The sequence below is a fragment of the Coregonus lavaretus genome (assembly GCF_964263955.1).
Source record: "Coregonus lavaretus genome assembly, chromosome: 12".
In the NCBI taxonomy this organism is placed as follows: domain Eukaryota; kingdom Metazoa; phylum Chordata; class Actinopteri; order Salmoniformes; family Salmonidae; genus Coregonus; species Coregonus lavaretus.
The window spans coordinates 1,526,371-1,544,957 of record NC_139999.1 but is presented as its reverse complement, the minus strand read 5'-3'; the positions used below and the strand labels follow the sequence as shown (position 1 = coordinate 1,544,957).

General features: G+C 44.6%; 1 protein-coding gene across 1 annotated transcript in view; it reads right to left on the bottom strand.

Moving 5' to 3' along the window:
• Positions 1-18,587, bottom strand: part of LOC311138545 (sarcolemmal membrane-associated protein-like) — a 189,627-nt gene that overhangs the window by 128,558 nt on the left and 42,482 nt on the right. The window contains exons 4-5 of the mRNA XM_084173284.1: positions 12,596-12,632; positions 6,600-6,662 (exon numbers count right to left, since the gene is read on the bottom strand). Coding sequence (XP_084029410.1) covers positions 6,600-6,662; positions 12,596-12,632 — 100 coding nt within the window. The remainder of the gene's footprint in view (positions 1-6,599; positions 6,663-12,595; positions 12,633-18,587) is intronic.

Genomic DNA, 18,587 nt, shown 5'->3' with positions numbered 1-18,587 from the left:
AATCTGCAACATTGTATCAACTATTAACTGTCTGTCCTGAAGCTCTGGCTAGTTAACCTGCAACATTGTATCAACTATTAACTGTCTGTCCTGAAGCTCTGGCTAGTAAACCTGCAACATTGTATCAACTACTAACCGTCTGTCCTGAAGCTCTGGCTAGTTAACCTGCAACATTGTATCAACTATTAACTGTCTGTCCTGAAGCTCTGGCTAGTTAACCTGCAACATTGTATCAACTATTAACTGTCTGTCCTGAAGCTCTGGCTAGTTAACCTGCAACATTGTATCAACTATTAACTGTCTGTCCTGAAGCTCTGGCTAGTTAACCTGCAACATTGTATCAACTATTAACCGTCTGTCCTGAAGCTCTGGCTAGTTAACCTGCAACATTGTATCAACTATTAACTGTCTGTCCTGAAGCTCTGGCTAGTTAACCTGCAACATTGTATCAACTATTAACTGTCTGTCCTGAAGCTCTGGCTAGTTAACCTGCAACATTGTATCAACTATTAACTGTCTGTCCTGAAGCTCTGGCTAGTTAACCTGCAACATTGTATCAACTATTAACTGTCTGTCCTGAAGCTCTGGCTAGTTAACCTGCAACATTGTATCAACTATTAACCGTCTGTCCTGAAGCTCTGGCTAGTAAACCTGCAACATTGTGTCAACTATTAACTGTCTGTCCTGAAGCTCTGGCTAGTTAACCTGCAACATTGTATCAACTATTAACTGTCTGTCCTGAAGCTCTGGCTAGTTAACCTGCAACATTGTATCAACTATTAACTGTCTGTCCTGAAGCTCTGGCTAGTTAATCTGCAACATTGTATCAACTATTAACTGTCTGTCCTGAAGCTCTGGCTAGTTAACCTGCAACATTGTATCAACTATTAACTGTCTGTCCTGAAGCTCTGGCTAGTTAACCTGCAACATTGTATCAACTATTAACTGTCTGTCCTGAAGCTCTGGCTAGTTAACCTGCAACATTGTATCAACTATTAACTGTCTGTCCTGAAGCTCTGGCTAGTTAACCTGCAACATTGTATCAACTATTAACTGTCTGTCCTGAAGCTCTGGCTAGTTAACCTGCAACATTGTATCAACTACTAACCGTCTGTCCTGAAGCTCTGGCTAGTTAACCTGCAACATTGTATCAACTATTAACTGTCTGTCCTGAAGCTCTGGCTAGTAAACCTGCAACATTGTATCAACTATTAACTGTCTGTCCTGAAGCTCTGGCTAGTAAACCTGCAACATTGTATCAACTATTAACAGTCTGTCCTGAAGCTCTGGCTAGTAAACCTGCAACATTGTATCAACTATTAACTGTCTGTCCTGAAGCTCTGGCTAGTTAACCTGCAACATTGTATCAACTATTAACTGTCTGTCCTGAAGCTCTGGCTAGTTAACCTGCAACATTGTATCAACTATTAACTGTCTGTCCTGAAGCTCTGGCTAGTAAACCTGCAACATTGTATCAACCATTAACTGTCTGTCCTGAAGCTCTGGCTAGTAAACCTGCAACATTGTATCAACTATTAACTGTCTGTCCTGAAGCTCTGGCTAGTTAACCTGCAACATTGTATCAACTATTAACTGTCTGTCCTGAAGCTCTGGCTAGTAAACCTGCAACATTGTATCAACTATTAACTGTCTGTCCTGAAGCTCTGGCTAGTTAACCTGCAACATTGTATCAACTATTAACTGTCTGTCCTGAAGCTCTGGCTAGTAAACCTGCAACATTGTATCAACTATTAACTGTCTGTCCTGAAGCTCTGGCTAGTTAACCTGCAACATTGTATCAACTATTAACTGTCTGTCCTGAAGCTCTGGCTAGTAAACCTGCAACATTGTATCAACTATTAACTGTCTGTCCTGAAGCTCTGGCTAGTAAACCTGCAACATTGTATCAACTATTAACAGTCTGTCCTGAAGCTCTGGCTAGTAAACCTGCAACATTGTATCAACTATTAACTGTCTGTCCTGAAGCTCTGGCTAGTTAACCTGCAACATTGTATCAACTATTAACTGTCTGTCCTGAAGCTCTGGCTAGTTAACCTGCAACATTGTATCAACTATTAACTGTCTGTCCTGAAGCTCTGGCTAGTTAACCTGCAACATTGTATCAACTATTAACTGTCTGTCCTGAAGCTCTGGCTAGTTAACCTGCAACATTGTATCAACTATTAACCGTCTGTCCTGAAGCTCTGGCTAGTAAACCTGCAACATTGTATCAACTATTAACTGTCTGTCCTGAAGCTCTGGCTAGTTAACCTGCAACATTGTATCAACTACTAACCGTCTGTCCTGAAGCTCTGGCTAGTAAACCTGCAACATTGTATCAACTATTAACTGTCTGTCCTGAAGCTCTGGCTAGTTAACCTGCAACATTGTATCAACTATTAACTGTCTGTCCTGAAGCTCTGGCTAGTTAACCTGCAACATTGTATCAACTATTAACTGTCTGTCCTGAAGCTCTGGCTAGTTAACCTGCAACATTGTATCAACTATTAACTGTCTGTCCTGAAGCTCTGGCTAGTTAACCTGCAACATTGTATCAACTATTAACTGTCTGTCCTGAAGCTCTGGCTAGTTAACCTGCAACATTGTATCAACTATTAACTGTCTGTCCTGAAGCTCTGGCTAGTTAACCTGCAACATTGTATCAACTATTAACTGTCTGTCCTGAAGCTCTGGCTAGTTAACCTGCAACATTGTATCAACTATTAACTGTCTGTCCTGAAGCTCTGGCTAGTTAACCTGCAACATTGTATCAACTATTAACTGTCTGTCCTGAAGCTCTGGCTAGTTAACCTGCAACATTGTATCAACTATTAACTGTCTGTCCTGAAGCTCTGGCTAGTTAACCTGCAACATTGTATCAACTATTAACCGTCTGTCCTGAAGCTCTGGCTAGTAAACCTGCAACATTGTATCAACTATTAACTGTCTGTCCTGAAGCTCTGGCTAGTTAACCTGCAACATTGTATCAACTACTAACCGTCTGTCCTGAAGCTCTGGCTAGTAAACCTGCAACATTGTATCAACTATTAACTGTCTGTCCTGAAGCTCTGGCTAGTTAACCTGCAACATTGTATCAACTATTAACTGTCTGTCCTGAAGCTCTGGCTAGTTAACCTGCAACATTGTATCAACTATTAACTGTCTGTCCTGAAGCTCTGGCTAGTTAACCTGCAACATTGTATCAACTATTAACTGTCTGTCCTGAAGCTCTGGCTAGTTAACCTGCAACATTGTATCAACTATTAACTGTCTGTCCTGAAGCTCTGGCTAGTTAACCTGCAACATTGTATCAACTATTAACTGTCTGTCCTGAAGCTCTGGCTAGTTAACCTGCAACATTGTATCAACTATTAACTGTCTGTCCTGAAGCTCTGGCTAGTTAACCTGCAACATTGTATCAACTATTAACTGTCTGTCCTGAAGCTCTGGCTAGTTAACCTGCAACATTGTATCAACTATTAACTGTCTGTCCTGAAGCTCTGGCTAGTTAACCTGCAACATTGTATCAACTATTAACTGTCTGTCCTGAAGCTCTGGCTAGTTAACCTGCAACATTGTATCAACTATTAACTGTCTGTCCTGAAGCTCTGGCTAGTTAACCTGCAACATTGTATCAACTATTAACTGTCTGTCCTGAAGCTCTGGCTAGTTAACCTGCAACATTGTATCAACTATTAACTGTCTGTCCTGAAGCTCTGGCTAGTTAACCTGCAACATTGTATCAACTATTAACTGTCTGTCCTGAAGCTCTGGCTAGTTAACCTGCAACATTGTATCAACTATTAACTGTCTGTCCTGAAGCTCTGGCTAGTTAACCTGCAACATTGTATCAACTATTAACTGTCTGTCCTGAAGCTCTGGCTAGTTAACCTGCAACATTGTATCAACTATTAACTGTCTGTCCTGAAGCTCTGGCTAGTTAACCTGCAACATTGTATCAACTATTAACTGTCTGTCCTGAAGCTCTGGCTAGTTAACCTGCAACATTGTATCAACTATTAACTGTCTGTCCTGAAGCTCTGGCTAGTTAACCTGCAACATTGTATCAACTATTAACTGTCTGTCCTGAAGCTCTGGCTAGTTAACCTGCAACATTGTATCAACTATTAACTGTCTGTCCTGAAGCTCTGGCTAGTTAACCTGCAACATTGTATCAACTATTAACTGTCTGTCCTGAAGCTCTGGCTAGTTAACCTGCAACATTGTATCAACTATTAACTGTCTGTCCTGAAGCTCTGGCTAGTTAACCTGCAACATTGTATCAACTATTAACTGTCTGTCCTGAAGCTCTGGCTAGTTAACCTGCAACATTGTATCAACTATTAACTGTCTGTCCTGAAGCTCTGGCTAGTTAACCTGCAACATTGTATCAACTATTAACTGTCTGTCCTGAAGCTCTGGCTAGTAAACCTGCAACATTGTATCAACTATTAACTGTCTGTCCTGAAGCTCTGGCTAGTTAACCTGCAACATTGTATCAACTATTAACTGTCTGTCCTGAAGCTCTGGCTAGTTAACCTGCAACATTGTATCAACTATTAACGTCTGTCCTGAAGCTCTGGCTAGTTAACCTGCAACATTGTATCAACTATTAACTGTCTGTCCTGAAGCTCTGGCTAGTTAACCTGCAACATTGTATCAACTATTAACTGTCTGTCCTGAAGCTCTGGCTAGTTAACCTGCAACATTGTATCAACTATTAACTGTCTGTCCTGAAGCTCTGGCTAGTTAACCTGCAACATTGTATCAACTATTAACTGTCTGTCCTGAAGCTCTGGCTAGTTAACCTGCAACATTGTATCAACTATTAACTGTCTGTCCTGAAGCTCTGGCTAGTTAACCTGCAACATTGTATCAACTATTAACTGTCTGTCCTGAAGCTCTGGCTAGTTAACCTGCAACATTGTATCAACTATTAACTGTCTGTCCTGAAGCTCTGGCTAGTTAACCTGCAACATTGTATCAACTATTAACTGTCTGTCCTGAAGCTCTGGCTAGTTAACCTGCAACATTGTATCAACTATTAACTGTCTGTCCTGAAGCTCTGGCTAGTTAACCTGCAACATTGTATCAACTATTAACTGTCTGTCCTGAAGCTCTGGCTAGTTAACCTGCAACATTGTATCAACTATTAACTGTCTGTCCTGAAGCTCTGGCTAGTTAACCTGCAACATTGTATCAACTATTAACTGTCTGTCCTGAAGCTCTGGCTAGTTAACCTGCAACATTGTATCAACTATTAACTGTCTGTCCTGAAGCTCTGGCTAGTTAACCTGCAACATTGTATCAACTATTAACTGTCTGTCCAGGAAGCTCTGGCTAGTAAACCTGCAACATTGTAATCAACTATTAACGTCTGTCCTGAAGCTCTGGCTAGTTAACCCTGCAACCATTGTATCAACTATTAACCGTCTGTCCTGGAAAACTGGCTAGTTAACCTGCAACATTGTATCAACTATTAACCGTCTGTCCTGAAGCTCTGGCTAGTTAACCTGCAACATTGTATCAACTATTAACTGTCTGTCCTGAAGCTCTGGCTAGTAAACCTGCAACATTGTATCAACTATTAACTGTCTGTCCTGAAGCTCTGGCTAGTTAACCTGCAACATTGTATCAACTATTAACTGTCTGTCCTGAAGCTCTGGCTAGTTAACCTGCAACATTGTATCAACTATTAACCGTCTGTCCTGAAGCTCTGGCTAGTAAACCTGCAACATTGTATCAACTATTAACTGTCTGTCCTGAAGCTCTGGCTAGTAAACCTGCAACATTGTATCAACTATTAACTGTCTGTCCTGAAGCTCTGGCTAGTTAACCTGCAACATTGTATCAACTATTAACCGTCTGTCCTGAAGCTCTGGCTAGTTAACTTGCAACATTGTATCAGAGTTTCCCTGTGAGCGCAGGCAGACAGACAGCTGTAGGCTGGGATAAGAAATAATCAGGTAGGCCTATTTTATTACATTTCCAGCAGTAGGCAGATAAACTGTGCGTGTTGGGGTCAATTCAGTTTTTCAATTCAGGAAGTCAATTACAATTCAATAGAAAACCAACAGAATTGAGCCCAACCCTGGTGTGTGTTCTGCTATGCATTGGACTATGAAGGGGAGATGTAACACGGTCCACTCTATAAGCTACTACCACAAACTGCTCTTTGATTTGATTGGCCAGCAGTGTCTTCATACCACCACTCTCCAAATGTGGCCAATCCTCCCAAGGTTAGTGGTTGTAGCCCAGGGATCATCCACTAGATTCAGCCATGGGCCGATTTTTTTATTAATTTTTTGAGCGGATAGTCGGGGGGCCAGAACAAAATTAAGCAGTAAGGGGCGGCAGGTAGCTTAGTGGTTAAGAGCATAGTGCCAGTAACCGAAAGGTCGCTGGTTCTAATCCCCGAGCCGACTAGGTGAAAAATCTGTCGATGTGCCCTTGAGCAAGGCACTTAAGCCTAATTGCTCCTGTAAGTCGCTCTGGATAAGAGCATCTGCTAAAATGACTTAAATGTAAATGTAAATAAAGAGCAGTGTCATGCAGTAGCTGTATGTGGCCAGTAGGCGTCACTGCTGTTCCTTACATACCTGCAGATACTGGGCGAGCTGGAAGAGTTCCTGAGAGTACATAATGGGGGTGTTGGCTGCAACCTGGAGGAGAGGAGAGGAGAGGAGACACACACACCAGGACATCAGGTTAGACAGCAACACTGGGTCTATGCACTCACTGCACACACACACTTAACCTCAGGTAGCCTTCCTCCGAGCCTCATCTAGTGGAAAGGGCAGCCTACTCAGAGTGAAATAATACCAGGTGAAGTTTGATTCATGTGGAAACTGTATGTATGTATAGAGTAGGCTTGGGCAGTATACCATATATATATATATATATATATATATATATATATATATATAGAGAGAGAGAGAGAGAGAGGCTTCGGCGGTATACCATATATATATAGAGAGAGAGTATACCAGGGTATTTGGAAATAGACACGGGATGGTTTTTCAATACAGTCTAAACTATTTCTTATAATTTATTTTGTACATTTCAATATTTGTGGCTACTTTAAGTAAATACCTGCAGTCAACTTGTGCAATACGTTAGGAGATAAAGATTGCGTTTTTCATTTCACCTGTCAAATAATCACATTTTGCATTATGTAACTTAGCAGTAGTCCCCAGTCACGTAGTGTTTATTTACAAGCAGACAATGACGAGAGCCCGGAGTCTTGTGAGTCTCCCTGTTGTGCAGCACACGCCAGGTGATCTAGTAACAGGAAGGAATTCCCAACTAAACGTTTGCCAGCTAGATATCTCAGAACTATTAAATGTGCTAAATGCTCTGCAGCTGAGCATTTGGTTTGCTAATTTAGTAGCTAGTTAGCTATCTAGCTAAGTGGTTAGCTTCTTCCAAAATCAATCTTCTCTTGGTAACAGCAGATAATCCCCTCCTGGATCAAGAGCCTTGCTATCTAATATTTGTTTTGTGCTTGCAGCAAACTGTGAGTAGCATTTTTGAGTTACTTGTATAGTTTAGGTCAGAGACTGTATAAAATGTTAGCAATGCGCTAGTTAGCATCGCTAACTTTCGGATTACAGAGGCTGAGCGGGGTTTGAAAATATTGCCCCTTTTGTTGAGAGCCTGTATTACCGGATATCTGGGTATGGTACAAGGTCGGTATGAAGGTAGGACAATCTGGATACCGCACAAGCCTAGTATAGATTATAGGTCCAAAAAAAATCCTTCTTCACGCAAGACACCATCTCCTCTCAGTAATCACCAGTGACATTGACAGATGCTGCAGTCAGATAGAGCTGTGCTGTGTGATGAAAGGTTACAAGGCAACCATATCCTACAAACCCTAACAGAACACTCAGAGGAATGCGCTCGGTGCTTAGAGCTCAGTACTGGGAGAGGAGATGAGCAGCCATGTGGACCAGGCTGACCTTCTCATTCAATAGGCCCCAAAATAAGGCCTGGTCCTCGGGGCAGGGAGAGGAGAGGGATCAGGGCCTGATGTTTAGAGCAGGAGAGGAGAAGGGATCTGATGTTTAGAGCTGGAGAGGAGAAGGGATCTGGGCCTGATGTTTAGAGCAGGAGAGGAGAAGGGATCTGGGTCTGATGTTTAGAGCTGGAGAGGAGAAGGGATCTGGGTCTGGTGTTTAGAGCTGGAGAGGAGAAGGGATCTGGGTCTGGTGTTTAGAGCTGGAGAGGAGAAGGGATCTGGGTCTGGTGTTTAGAGCTGGAGAGGAGAAGGGATCTGGGCCTGGTGTTTAGAGCAGGAGAGGAGAAGGGATCTGGGCCTGATGTTTAGAGCTGGAGAGGAGAAGGGATCTGGGTCTGATGTTTAGAGCAGGAGAGGAGAAGGGATCTGGGCCTGATGTTTAGAGCTGGAGAGGAGAAGGGATCTGGGCCTGATGTTTAGAGCAGGAGAGGAGAAGGGATCTGGGCCTGATGTTTAGAGCTGGAGAGGAGAAGGGATCTGGGCCTGATGTTTAGAGCAGGAGAGGAGAAGGGATCTGGGTCTGATGTTTAGAACTGGAGAGGAGAAGGGATCTGGGCCTGATGTTTAGAGCTGGAGAGGAGAAGGGATCTGGGCCTGATGTTTAGAGCAGGAGAGGAGAAGGGATCTGGGCCTGATGTTTAGAGCAGGAGAGGAGAAGGGATCTGGGCCTGATGTTTAGAGCAGGAGAGGAGAAGGGATCTGGGCCTGATGTTTAGAGCAGGAGAGGAGAAGGGATCTGGGCCTGATGTTTAGAGCAGGAGAGGAGAACGGATCTGGGCCTGGTGTTTAGAGCAGGAGAGGAGAAGGGATCTGGGCCTGGTGTTTAGAGCAGGAGAGGAGAAGGGATCTGGGCCTGGTGTTTAGAGCAGGAGAGTAGAAGGGATCTTGGCCTGGTGTTTAGAGCAGGAGAGGAGAAGGGATCTGGGCCTGATGTTTAGAGCTGGAGAGGAGAAGGGATCTGGGCCTGATGTTTAGAGCAGGAGAGGAGAAGGGATCTGGGCCTGATGTTTAGAGCTGGAGAGGAGAAGGGATCTGGGCCTGGTGTTTAGAGCAGGAGAGGAGAAGGGATCTGGGCCTGGTGTTTAGAGCAGGAGAGGAGAAGGGATCTGGGCCTGGTGTTTAGAGCAGGAGAGGAGAAGGGATCTGGGTCTGATGTTTAGAACTGGAGAGGAGAAGGGATCTGGGTCTGATGTTTAGAGCTGGAGAGGAGAAGGGATCTGGGTCTGATGTTTAGAGCTGGAGAGGAGAAGGGATCTGGGCCTGATGTTTAGAGCAGGAGAGGAGAAGGGATCTGGGCCTGATGTTTAGAGCAGGAGAGGAGAAGGGATCTGGGCCTGATGTTTAGAGCAGGAGAGGAGAAGGGATCTGGGCCTGATGTTTAGAGCAGGAGAGGAGAAGGGATCTGGGCCTGATGTTTAGAGCTGGAGAGGAGAAGGGATCTTGGCCTGGTGTTTCAAATAATCAAAGCTTGATAATTAGTTGATTATTTGAATTACAGTGCATTTGGAAAGTATTCATACCCATTGACTTTTTCCACATTTTGTTACGTTACAGCCTTATTCTAAAATGGATTAAATAAATAAAAATCCTCATCAATCTACACACAATACCCCATAATGACAAAGCAAAAATAGGTTTGTAGAAATATTTGCAAATGTATTACAAATAAAAAACGGAAATATCACATTTCATTAGAATTCAGACCCTTTACTCAGTACTTTGTTGAAACACCTTTAACTGCAATTACAGCATCGAGTCTTCTTGGGTATGACGCTACAAGCTTGGCACGCCCCCAGGTGGTAAGGGTAGGTAACAACACATCTGCCACACTGACACTGATCCTCAACACGGGGGCCCCTCAGGGGTGCGTGCTCAGTCCCCTCCTGTACTCTCTGTTCACCCATGACTGCATGGCCAGGCACGACTCCAACACCATCATTAAGTTTGCCGACGACACAACAGTGGTAGGCCTGATCACCGACAACGATGAGACAGCCTATAGGGAGGAGGTCAGAGATCTGGCCGTGTGGTGCCAGGACAACAACCTCTCCCTCAACGTGACCAAGACAAAGGAGATGATTGTGGACTACAGGAAAAAAAAGAGGACTGAGCACGCCCCCATTCTCATCGACGGGGCTGTAGTGGAACAGGTTGAGAGCTTCAAGTTCCTTGGTGTCCACATCATCAACGAACTATCATGGTCCAAACACACCAAGACAGTCGTGAAGAGGGCACGACAAAGCCTATTCCCCCTCAGGAGACTAAAAAGATTTGGCATGGGTCCTCAGATCCTCAAAAAATTCTACAGCTGCACCATCGAGAGCATCCTGACTGGTTGCATCACCGCCTGGTATGGCAACTGCTTGGCCTCTGACCGCAAGGCACTACAGAGGGTAGTGCGTACGGCCCAGTACATCACTGGGGCAAAGCTCCCTGCCATCCAGGACCTCTATACCAGGCGGTGTCAGAGGAAGGCCCTCAAAATTGTCAAAGACTCCAGTCACCCTAGTCATAGACTGTTCTCTCTGCTACCGCACGGCAAGCGATACCGGAGTGCCAAGTCTAGGTCCAAAAGACTTCTCAACAGCTTCTACCCCCAAGCCATAAGACTCCTGAACAGCTAATCATGGCTACCCGGACTATTTGCACTGCCCCCCCACCCCATCCTTTTTACGCTGCTGCTACTCTGTTAAGTATTTATGCATAGTCACTTTAACTCTACCCACATGTACATATTGCCTCAACTGCCTCAACTGGCCGGTGCCCCCGCACGTTTACTATGCAACGGTACCCCCCTGTATATATAGCCTCCCTACTGTCACTTTATTCTATTGTATATATAGCCTCCCTACTGTCACTTTATTTTTTACTTCTGCTCTTTTTTTCTCAACACTTTTTTGTTGTTTTATTCTTACTTTTTTTGTTTAAAATAAATGCACTGTTGGTTAAGGGCTGTAAGTAAGCATTTCACTGTAATGTCTGCACCTGTTGTATTCGGCGCATGTGACCAATAAAATTTGATTTGATTTGATTTGATTTGACACCTGTATTTGGGGAGTTTCTCCCATTCTTCTCTGCAGATCCTCTCAAGCTCTGTCAGGTTGGATGGGGAGCGTTGCTGCACAGCTATTTTCAGGTCACTCAGAGATGTTTGATCGGGTTCAAGTCCAGGCTCTGGCTGGGCCACTCAAGGACATTCAGAGACTTGTCCCGAAGCCACTCCTGCGTTGTCTTGGCTGTGTGCTTAGGGTCGTTGTCCTGTTGGAAGGTGAACCTTCGCCCCAGTCTGAGGTCCTGAGCGCTCTGGAGCAGGTTTTCATCAAGGATCTCTGTACTTTGCTCCTTTCAACTTTCCCTCGATCCTGACTAGTCTCCCGGTCCCTACCACTGAAAAACATCCCCACAGCATGATGCTGCCACCACCATGCTTCACTGTAGGGATGGTGCCAGGTTTCCTCCATACGTGACGCTTGGCATTCAGGCCAAAGAGTTCAAGCTTGGTTTCATCAGACCTGAATATCTGGTTTCTCATGGTCTGAGAGTCCTTTAGGTGTCTTTTGGCAAAATGCAAGCGGGCTGTCGTGCCTTTTACTGAGGGGAGTGGCTTCCGTCTGGCCACTCTACCATAAAGGCCTGATTGGTGGAATGCTGCAGAGATGGTTGTCCTTCTGTAAGGTTCTCCCATCTCCACAGAGGAACTCTAGAGCTCTGTCAGAGGGACCATCGGGTTCTTGGTCACCTCCATGACCAAGGCCCTTCTCCCTTGATTGCTCAGTTTGTCCAGGCGGCCAGCTCTAGGAAGAGTCTTGGTGGTTCCAAACTTCTTACAATTAAGAATTATGGAGGCCACTGTGTTCTTGGGGACCTTCAATGCTGCAGAAATGTTTTGGTACCGTTTCCCAGATCGGTGCCTCGACACAATCCTGTCTCGGAGCTCTACGGACAATTCCTTCGACCTCATGGCTTGGTTTTTGCTCTGACATGCACTGTCAACTGTGGGATCTTATATAGACAGGTGTGTGCCTTTCCAAATCATGTTCAATCAATTGAATTTACCACAGGTGGACTCCAATCAAGTTGTAGAAACATCAAAGGATGTTCAATGGAAACAGGATGCACCGGAGCTCAATTTCGAGTCTCATAGCAAAGGGTCTGAATACTTGTGTACATAAGGTACCTGTTTTTGATTTTTTTATAAATTAGCAAAAATGCCTAAAAACCAGTTTTCGCTTTGTCATTATGGGTTAGTGTGTAGATTGATGGGAAAAAAGTTTAATACATTTTAGAATAAGGCTGTAACGTAACAAAATGTGGAAAAAGTCAAGGGGTCTGAATACTTTCTGAATGCATTGTAGCAAAACCCAAAATGTGCACCCCTTGGGGTCCCAGTACCGAGTTCGGGAAACCCTGTCCTCTCTCCCCTCGATCCTTCCTCCCTGCTTTCCAGATGTGAAAAAAATGGGAGAAAGCATCAATATGCAGACTAGAGATCTGATTGATATCATCAACTCTTGCCATCCAGATGTGATGCACATCTCACACACACCGTGGACAGAGACAGACGAATCCACCTACCTTATCAACAGGAAGTGGTAAAGGTGCTTGGATGACACTGTGGAGAGGACAGAGTTCAGAGTTCAGTTCAAGAGGACGATAAAGGTCATTCTACAGTTTATACACTGCTCTAAAAAAGAAAGGGAACACTTAAACAACACAATGTAACTCCAAGTCAATCACACTTCTGTGAAATCAAACTGTCCACTTAGGAAGCAACACTGATTGACAATACATTTCACATGCTGTTGTGCAAATGGAATAGACAACAGGTGTAAATTATAGGCAATTAGCAAGACACCCCCAATAAAGAAGTGGTTCTGCAGGTGGTGACCACAGACCACTTCTCAGTTCCTATGCTTCCTGGCTGATGTTTAGGTCACTTTTGAATGCTGGCGGTGCTTTCACTCTAGTGGTAGCATGAGACGGAGTCTACAACCCACACAAGTGGCTCAGGTAGTGCAGCTCATCCAGGATGGCACATCAATGCGAGCTGTGGCAAGAAGGTTTGCTGTGTCTGTCAGCGTAGTGTCCAGAACATGGAGGCGCTACCAGGAGAAAGGCCAGTACATCAGGAGACGTGGAGGAGGCCGTAGGAGGGCAACAACCCAGCAGCAGGACCGCTACCTCCGCCTTTGTGCAAGGAGGAGCAGGAGGAGCACTGCCAGAGCCCTGCAAAATGACCTCCAGCAGGCCACAAATGTGCATGTGTCTGCTCAAACGGTCAGAAACAGACTCCATGAGGGTGGTATGAGGCCCCGACGTCCACAGGTGGGGGTTGTGCTTACAGCCCAACACCGTGCAGGACGTTTGGCATTTGCCAGAGAACACCAAGATTGGCAAATTCGCCACTGGCGCCCTGTGCTCTTCACAGATGAACGCAGGTTCACACTGAGCACATGTGACAGACGTGACAGAGTCTGGAGACGCCGTGGAGAACGTTCTGCTGCCTGCAACATCCTCCAGCATGACCGGTTTGGCGGTGGGTCAGTCATGGTGTGGGGTGGCATTTCTTTGGGGGGCCGCACAGCCCTCCATGTGCTCGCCAGAGGTAGCCTGACTGCCATTAGGTACCGAGATGAGATCCTCAGACCCCTTGTGAGACCATATGCTGGTGCGGTTGGCCCTGGGTTCCTCCTAATGCAAGACAATGCTAGACCTCATGTGGCTGGAGTGTGTCAGCAGTTCCTGCAAGAGAAAGGCATTGATGCTATGGACTGGCCTGCCCGTTCCCCAGACCTGAATCCAATTGAGCACATCTGGGACATCATGTCTCGCTCCATCCACCAACGCCACGTTGCACCACAGACTGTCCAGGAGTTGGCGGATGCTTTAGTCCAGGTCTGGGAGGAGATCCCTCAGGAGACCATCCGCCACCTCATCAGGAGCATGACCAGGCGTTGTAGGGAGGTCATACAGGCACGTGGAGGCCACACACACTACTGAGCCTCATTTTGACTTGTTTTAAGGACATTACATCAAAGTTGGATCAGCCTGTAGTGTGGTTTTCCACTTTAATGTTGAGGGTGACTCCAAATCCAGACCTCCATGGGTTGATACATTTGATTTCCATTGATAATTTTGGTGTGTTTTTGTTGTCAGCACATTCAACTATGTAAAGAAAAAAGTATTTAATAAGATTATTTCATTCATTCAGATCTAGGATGTGTTATTTTAGTGTTCCCTTTATTTGTTTGAGCAGTGCATTATATAAACAGTTATACAACAGAAATTAAACGGTTAATATAATAGTCTGCGTCTGAATGGCACCCTATACACTGAACGAAAATAGAAACGCAACATGTAAAGTGTTGAAATAAAAGATGGCAAAAATTGTCCATATGCACAAAAAGCTTATTTCTCTCAAATGTTGGGCACAAATGTGTTTACATCCCTGTTAGTGAGCATTTCTCCTTTTCCAAGATAATCCATCCACCTGACAGGTGTGGCATATCAAGAAGCTGATTAAACAGCATTTTACAACGTTAAAAAAATAGTAAAAATAAAGAAAAACCCTTGAATGAATAGATGTGTCCAAACGTTTGACTGGTAGTGTGTGTGACAAAAACAAAATCGACCAATCGATTGCTCTACATTTTTAAACGTGAATTTTTCCGTATACATGTTTCAATAAAATCAACTATGTGCACTGAGGTTGTCTGATGCTTTACAGCCTACGGTTTGATGCCTCAAGAGGGCGCCAGAGATCTAGATAACCAGAAGAAAAAACCTTAACATGACCCAACTATTCTCCTCCTGCTGGCTTTCGCCGATTTCTGCCATTACTCTCCTGAAGTTGCCGGTAATAGGCTACACGATGAGTCGGCAACTTCTCATGCCAATTTACCATTTCTACCGATCTGCGTGCCAGTAATGGTTTTCATATACACATTTTCGTGAAACAGTTTCATTTAAATTTATAATAACGTCTTCATATCTCAAAATCATGGTCATGTGGTTAATCTAAATTCTATCCAAATCTAAATGAAAATGATCAATCTATAAAGTAACTTCCATTGCCAATTATATAAAAATATCCTACATAAAGCCAACAAATAAAAACATTGCAGCCTGCAGGTAGAACATTTCCTGATAAACAATAAATCCTATAAATCCCATTGGTCTGTCTGCAACGAACTTAAAACGTGTTATTCTGTCTCTCATTGATTGAGAGTGGGTCAAGTACAAATCAATTTTTTTGTTGTTATTCTGTCTCTCACTGTTCAAATAAACCTACCATTAAAACTAGACTGATCATGTCTGTCAGTGGGCAAACGTACAAAATCAGCAGGGGATCAAATACTTTTTTCCCCTCACTGTATGTATATGTATATATATATATATATAATAAATATAAAGAAGACTCAAGGCTGTAACCGCTGCCAAAGGTGCTTCAACAAAGTACTGAGTGAAGGGTCTGAATGTCATATTTCAGTTTTTTTTTTTTTTTGTATATGTGCACAAATTCCTAAAAACCTGTTTTTGTTTTGTCATTATGGGGTATTGTGTGTAGATTGATGAGGGGGAAAAAACGATTTAATCCATTTAGAATAAGTATAACGTAACAAAATGTGGAAAAAGGCGTCTGAATCCTTTCTGAATGCAATATATGTATTGCCACCCACTACTGATTTTTTTTTTTAAACTTATTTTATTCAAAAACATAAAATACCGTTAAAGTCATACTGTCCCAAAAAAAAAATATTTCTGCATTTCATTTAACAAATTTGCTAACATTTCTAAAAACATGTTTTCACTTTGTCATAATGGGGTATTGTGTGTTGATGGGTGCGGGAAAAAAATTATATTTAATCCATTTTGAAATGAGGCTGTACCGAGAAAGAACGAGAAAGAACAAACGAACTGCAGCTCCAGCTCATAAAGTTATACAAGCTAGTAGCTACCGAATGTCATTTATGGTGAGTGTGGACATTTACAAGCGAAAGTGAACGAGAGAAATTGTCCAAATGAACAAAGTTGTGAAGCATGCTTTTCTGAAGGAAGAGCAGCATGTATACATGAAGCAGAGGGGAGGAGAACGGAGCAGGAAGAGCAGCATGTGATCACAGAGCAGAGGGGAGGAGAACGGAGCAGGAAGAGCAGCATGTATACATGAAGCAGAGGGGAGGAGAACGGAGCAGGAAGAGCAGCATGTGATCACAGAGCAGAGGGGAGGAGAACGGAGCAGGAAGAGCAGCATGTATACATGAAGCAGAGGGGAGGAGAACGGAGCAGGAAGAGCAGCATGTATACATGAAGCAGAGGGGAGGAGAACGGAGCAGGAAGAGCAGCATGTGATCACAGAGCAGAGGGGAGGAGAACGGAGCAGGAAGAGCAGCATGTGATCACAGAGCAGAGGGGAGGAGAACGGAGCAGGAAGAGCAGCATGTATACATGAAGCAGAGGGGAGGAGAACGGAGCAGGAAGAGCAGCATGTGATCACAGAGCAGAGGGGAGGAGAACGGAGCAGGAAGAGCAGCATGTATACATGAAGCAGAGGGGAGGAGAACGGAGCAGGAAGAGCAGCATGTGATCACAGAGCAGAGGGGAGGAGAACGGAGCAGGAAGAGCAGCATGTATACATGAAGCAGAGGGGAGGAGAACGGAGCAGGAAGAGCAGCATGTATACATGAAGCAGAGGGGAGGAGAACGGAGCAGGAAGAGCAGCATGTATACATGAAGCAGAGGGGAGGAGAACGGAGCAGGAAGAGCAGCATGTATACATGAAGCAGAGGGGAGGAGAACGGAGCAGGAAGAGCAGCATGTATACATGAAGCAGAGGGGAGGAGAACAGAGCAGGAAGAGCAGCATGTGATCAAAGAGCAGAGGGGAGGAGAACGGAGCAGGAAGAGCAGCATGTATACATGAAGCAGAGGGGAGGAGAACGGAGCAGGAAGAGCAGCATGTATACATGAAGCAGAGGGGAGGAGAACGGAGCAGGAAGAGCAGCATGTGATCACAGAGCAGAGGGGAGGAGAACGGAGCAGGAAGAGCAGCATGTATACATGAAGCGGAGGGGAGGAGAACGGAGCAGGAAGAGCAGCATGTGATCACAGAGCAGAGGGGAGGAGAACGGAGCAGGAAGAGCAGCATGTATACATGAAGCAGAGGGGAGGAGAACGGAGCAGGAAGAGCAGCATGTGATCACAGAGCAGAGGGGAGGAGAACGGAGCAGGAAGAGCAGCATGTGATCACAGAGCAGAGGGGAGGAGAACGGAGCAGGAAGAGCAGCATGTATACATGAAGCAGAGGGGAGGAGAACGGAGCAGGAAGAGCAGCATGTGATCACAGAGCAGAGGGGAGGAGAACGGAGCAGGAAGAGCAGCATGTATACATGAAGCGGAGGGGAGGAGAACGGAGCAGGAAGAGCAGCATGTGATCACAGAGCAGAGGGGAGGAGAACGGAGCAGGAACACAACGCTAGTAGGAAGCAACAGAAATGGCAGCTGTACAGATAAGAAATCTTTGACTTCTAAAACACGGCAGAAAGCTATTATAAAGATACACGATGGCAAACATTTAGTAGTAAATTGCATACAAGTGTAACTTCATCACCTCATGTGCACCGCACAACAGAGACTCACTGATAGACATAGAACACTATGGACTCACTGATAGATATACAGTGGGGAGAACAAGTATTTGATACACTGCCGATTTTGCAGGTTTTCCTACTTACAAAGCATGTAGAGGTCTGTAATTTTTATCATAGGTACACTTCAACTGTGAGAGACGGAATCTAAAACAAAAATCCAGAAATCACATTGTATGATTTTTAAGTAAATAATTTGCATTTTATTGCATGACATAAGTATTTGATACATCACAAAAGCAGAACTTAATATTTGGTACAGAAACCTTTGTTTGCAATTACAGAGATCATACGTTTCCTGTAGGTCTTGACCAGGTTTGCACACACTGCAGCAGGGATTTTGGCCCACTCCTCCATACAGACCTTCTCCAGATCCTTCAGGTTTCGGGGCTGTCGCTGGGCAATACGGACTTTCAGCTCCCTCCAAAGATTTTCTATTGGGTTCAGGTCTGGAGACTGGCTAGGCCACTCCAGGACCTTGAGAAGCTTCTTACAGAGCCACTCCTTAGTTGCCCTGGCTGTGTGTTTCGGGTCGTTGTCATGCTGGAAGACCCAGCCACGACCCATCTTCAATGCTCTTACTGAGGGAAGGAGGTTGTTGGCCAATATCTCGATACAAGGCCCCATCCATCCTCCCCTCAATACGGTGCAGTCGTCCTGTCCCCTTTGCAGAAAAGCATACCCAAAGAATTATGTTTCCAACTCCATGCTTCACGGTTGGGATGGTGTTCTTGGGGTTGTACTCATCCTTCTTCTTCCTCCAAACACGGCGAGTGGAGTTTAGACCAAAAAGCTCTATTTTTGTCTCATCAGACCACATGACCTTCTCCCATTCCTCCTCTGGATCATCCAGATGGTCATTGGCAAACTTCAGACGGGCCTGGACATGCGCTGGCTTGAGCAGGGGGACCTTGCGTGCGC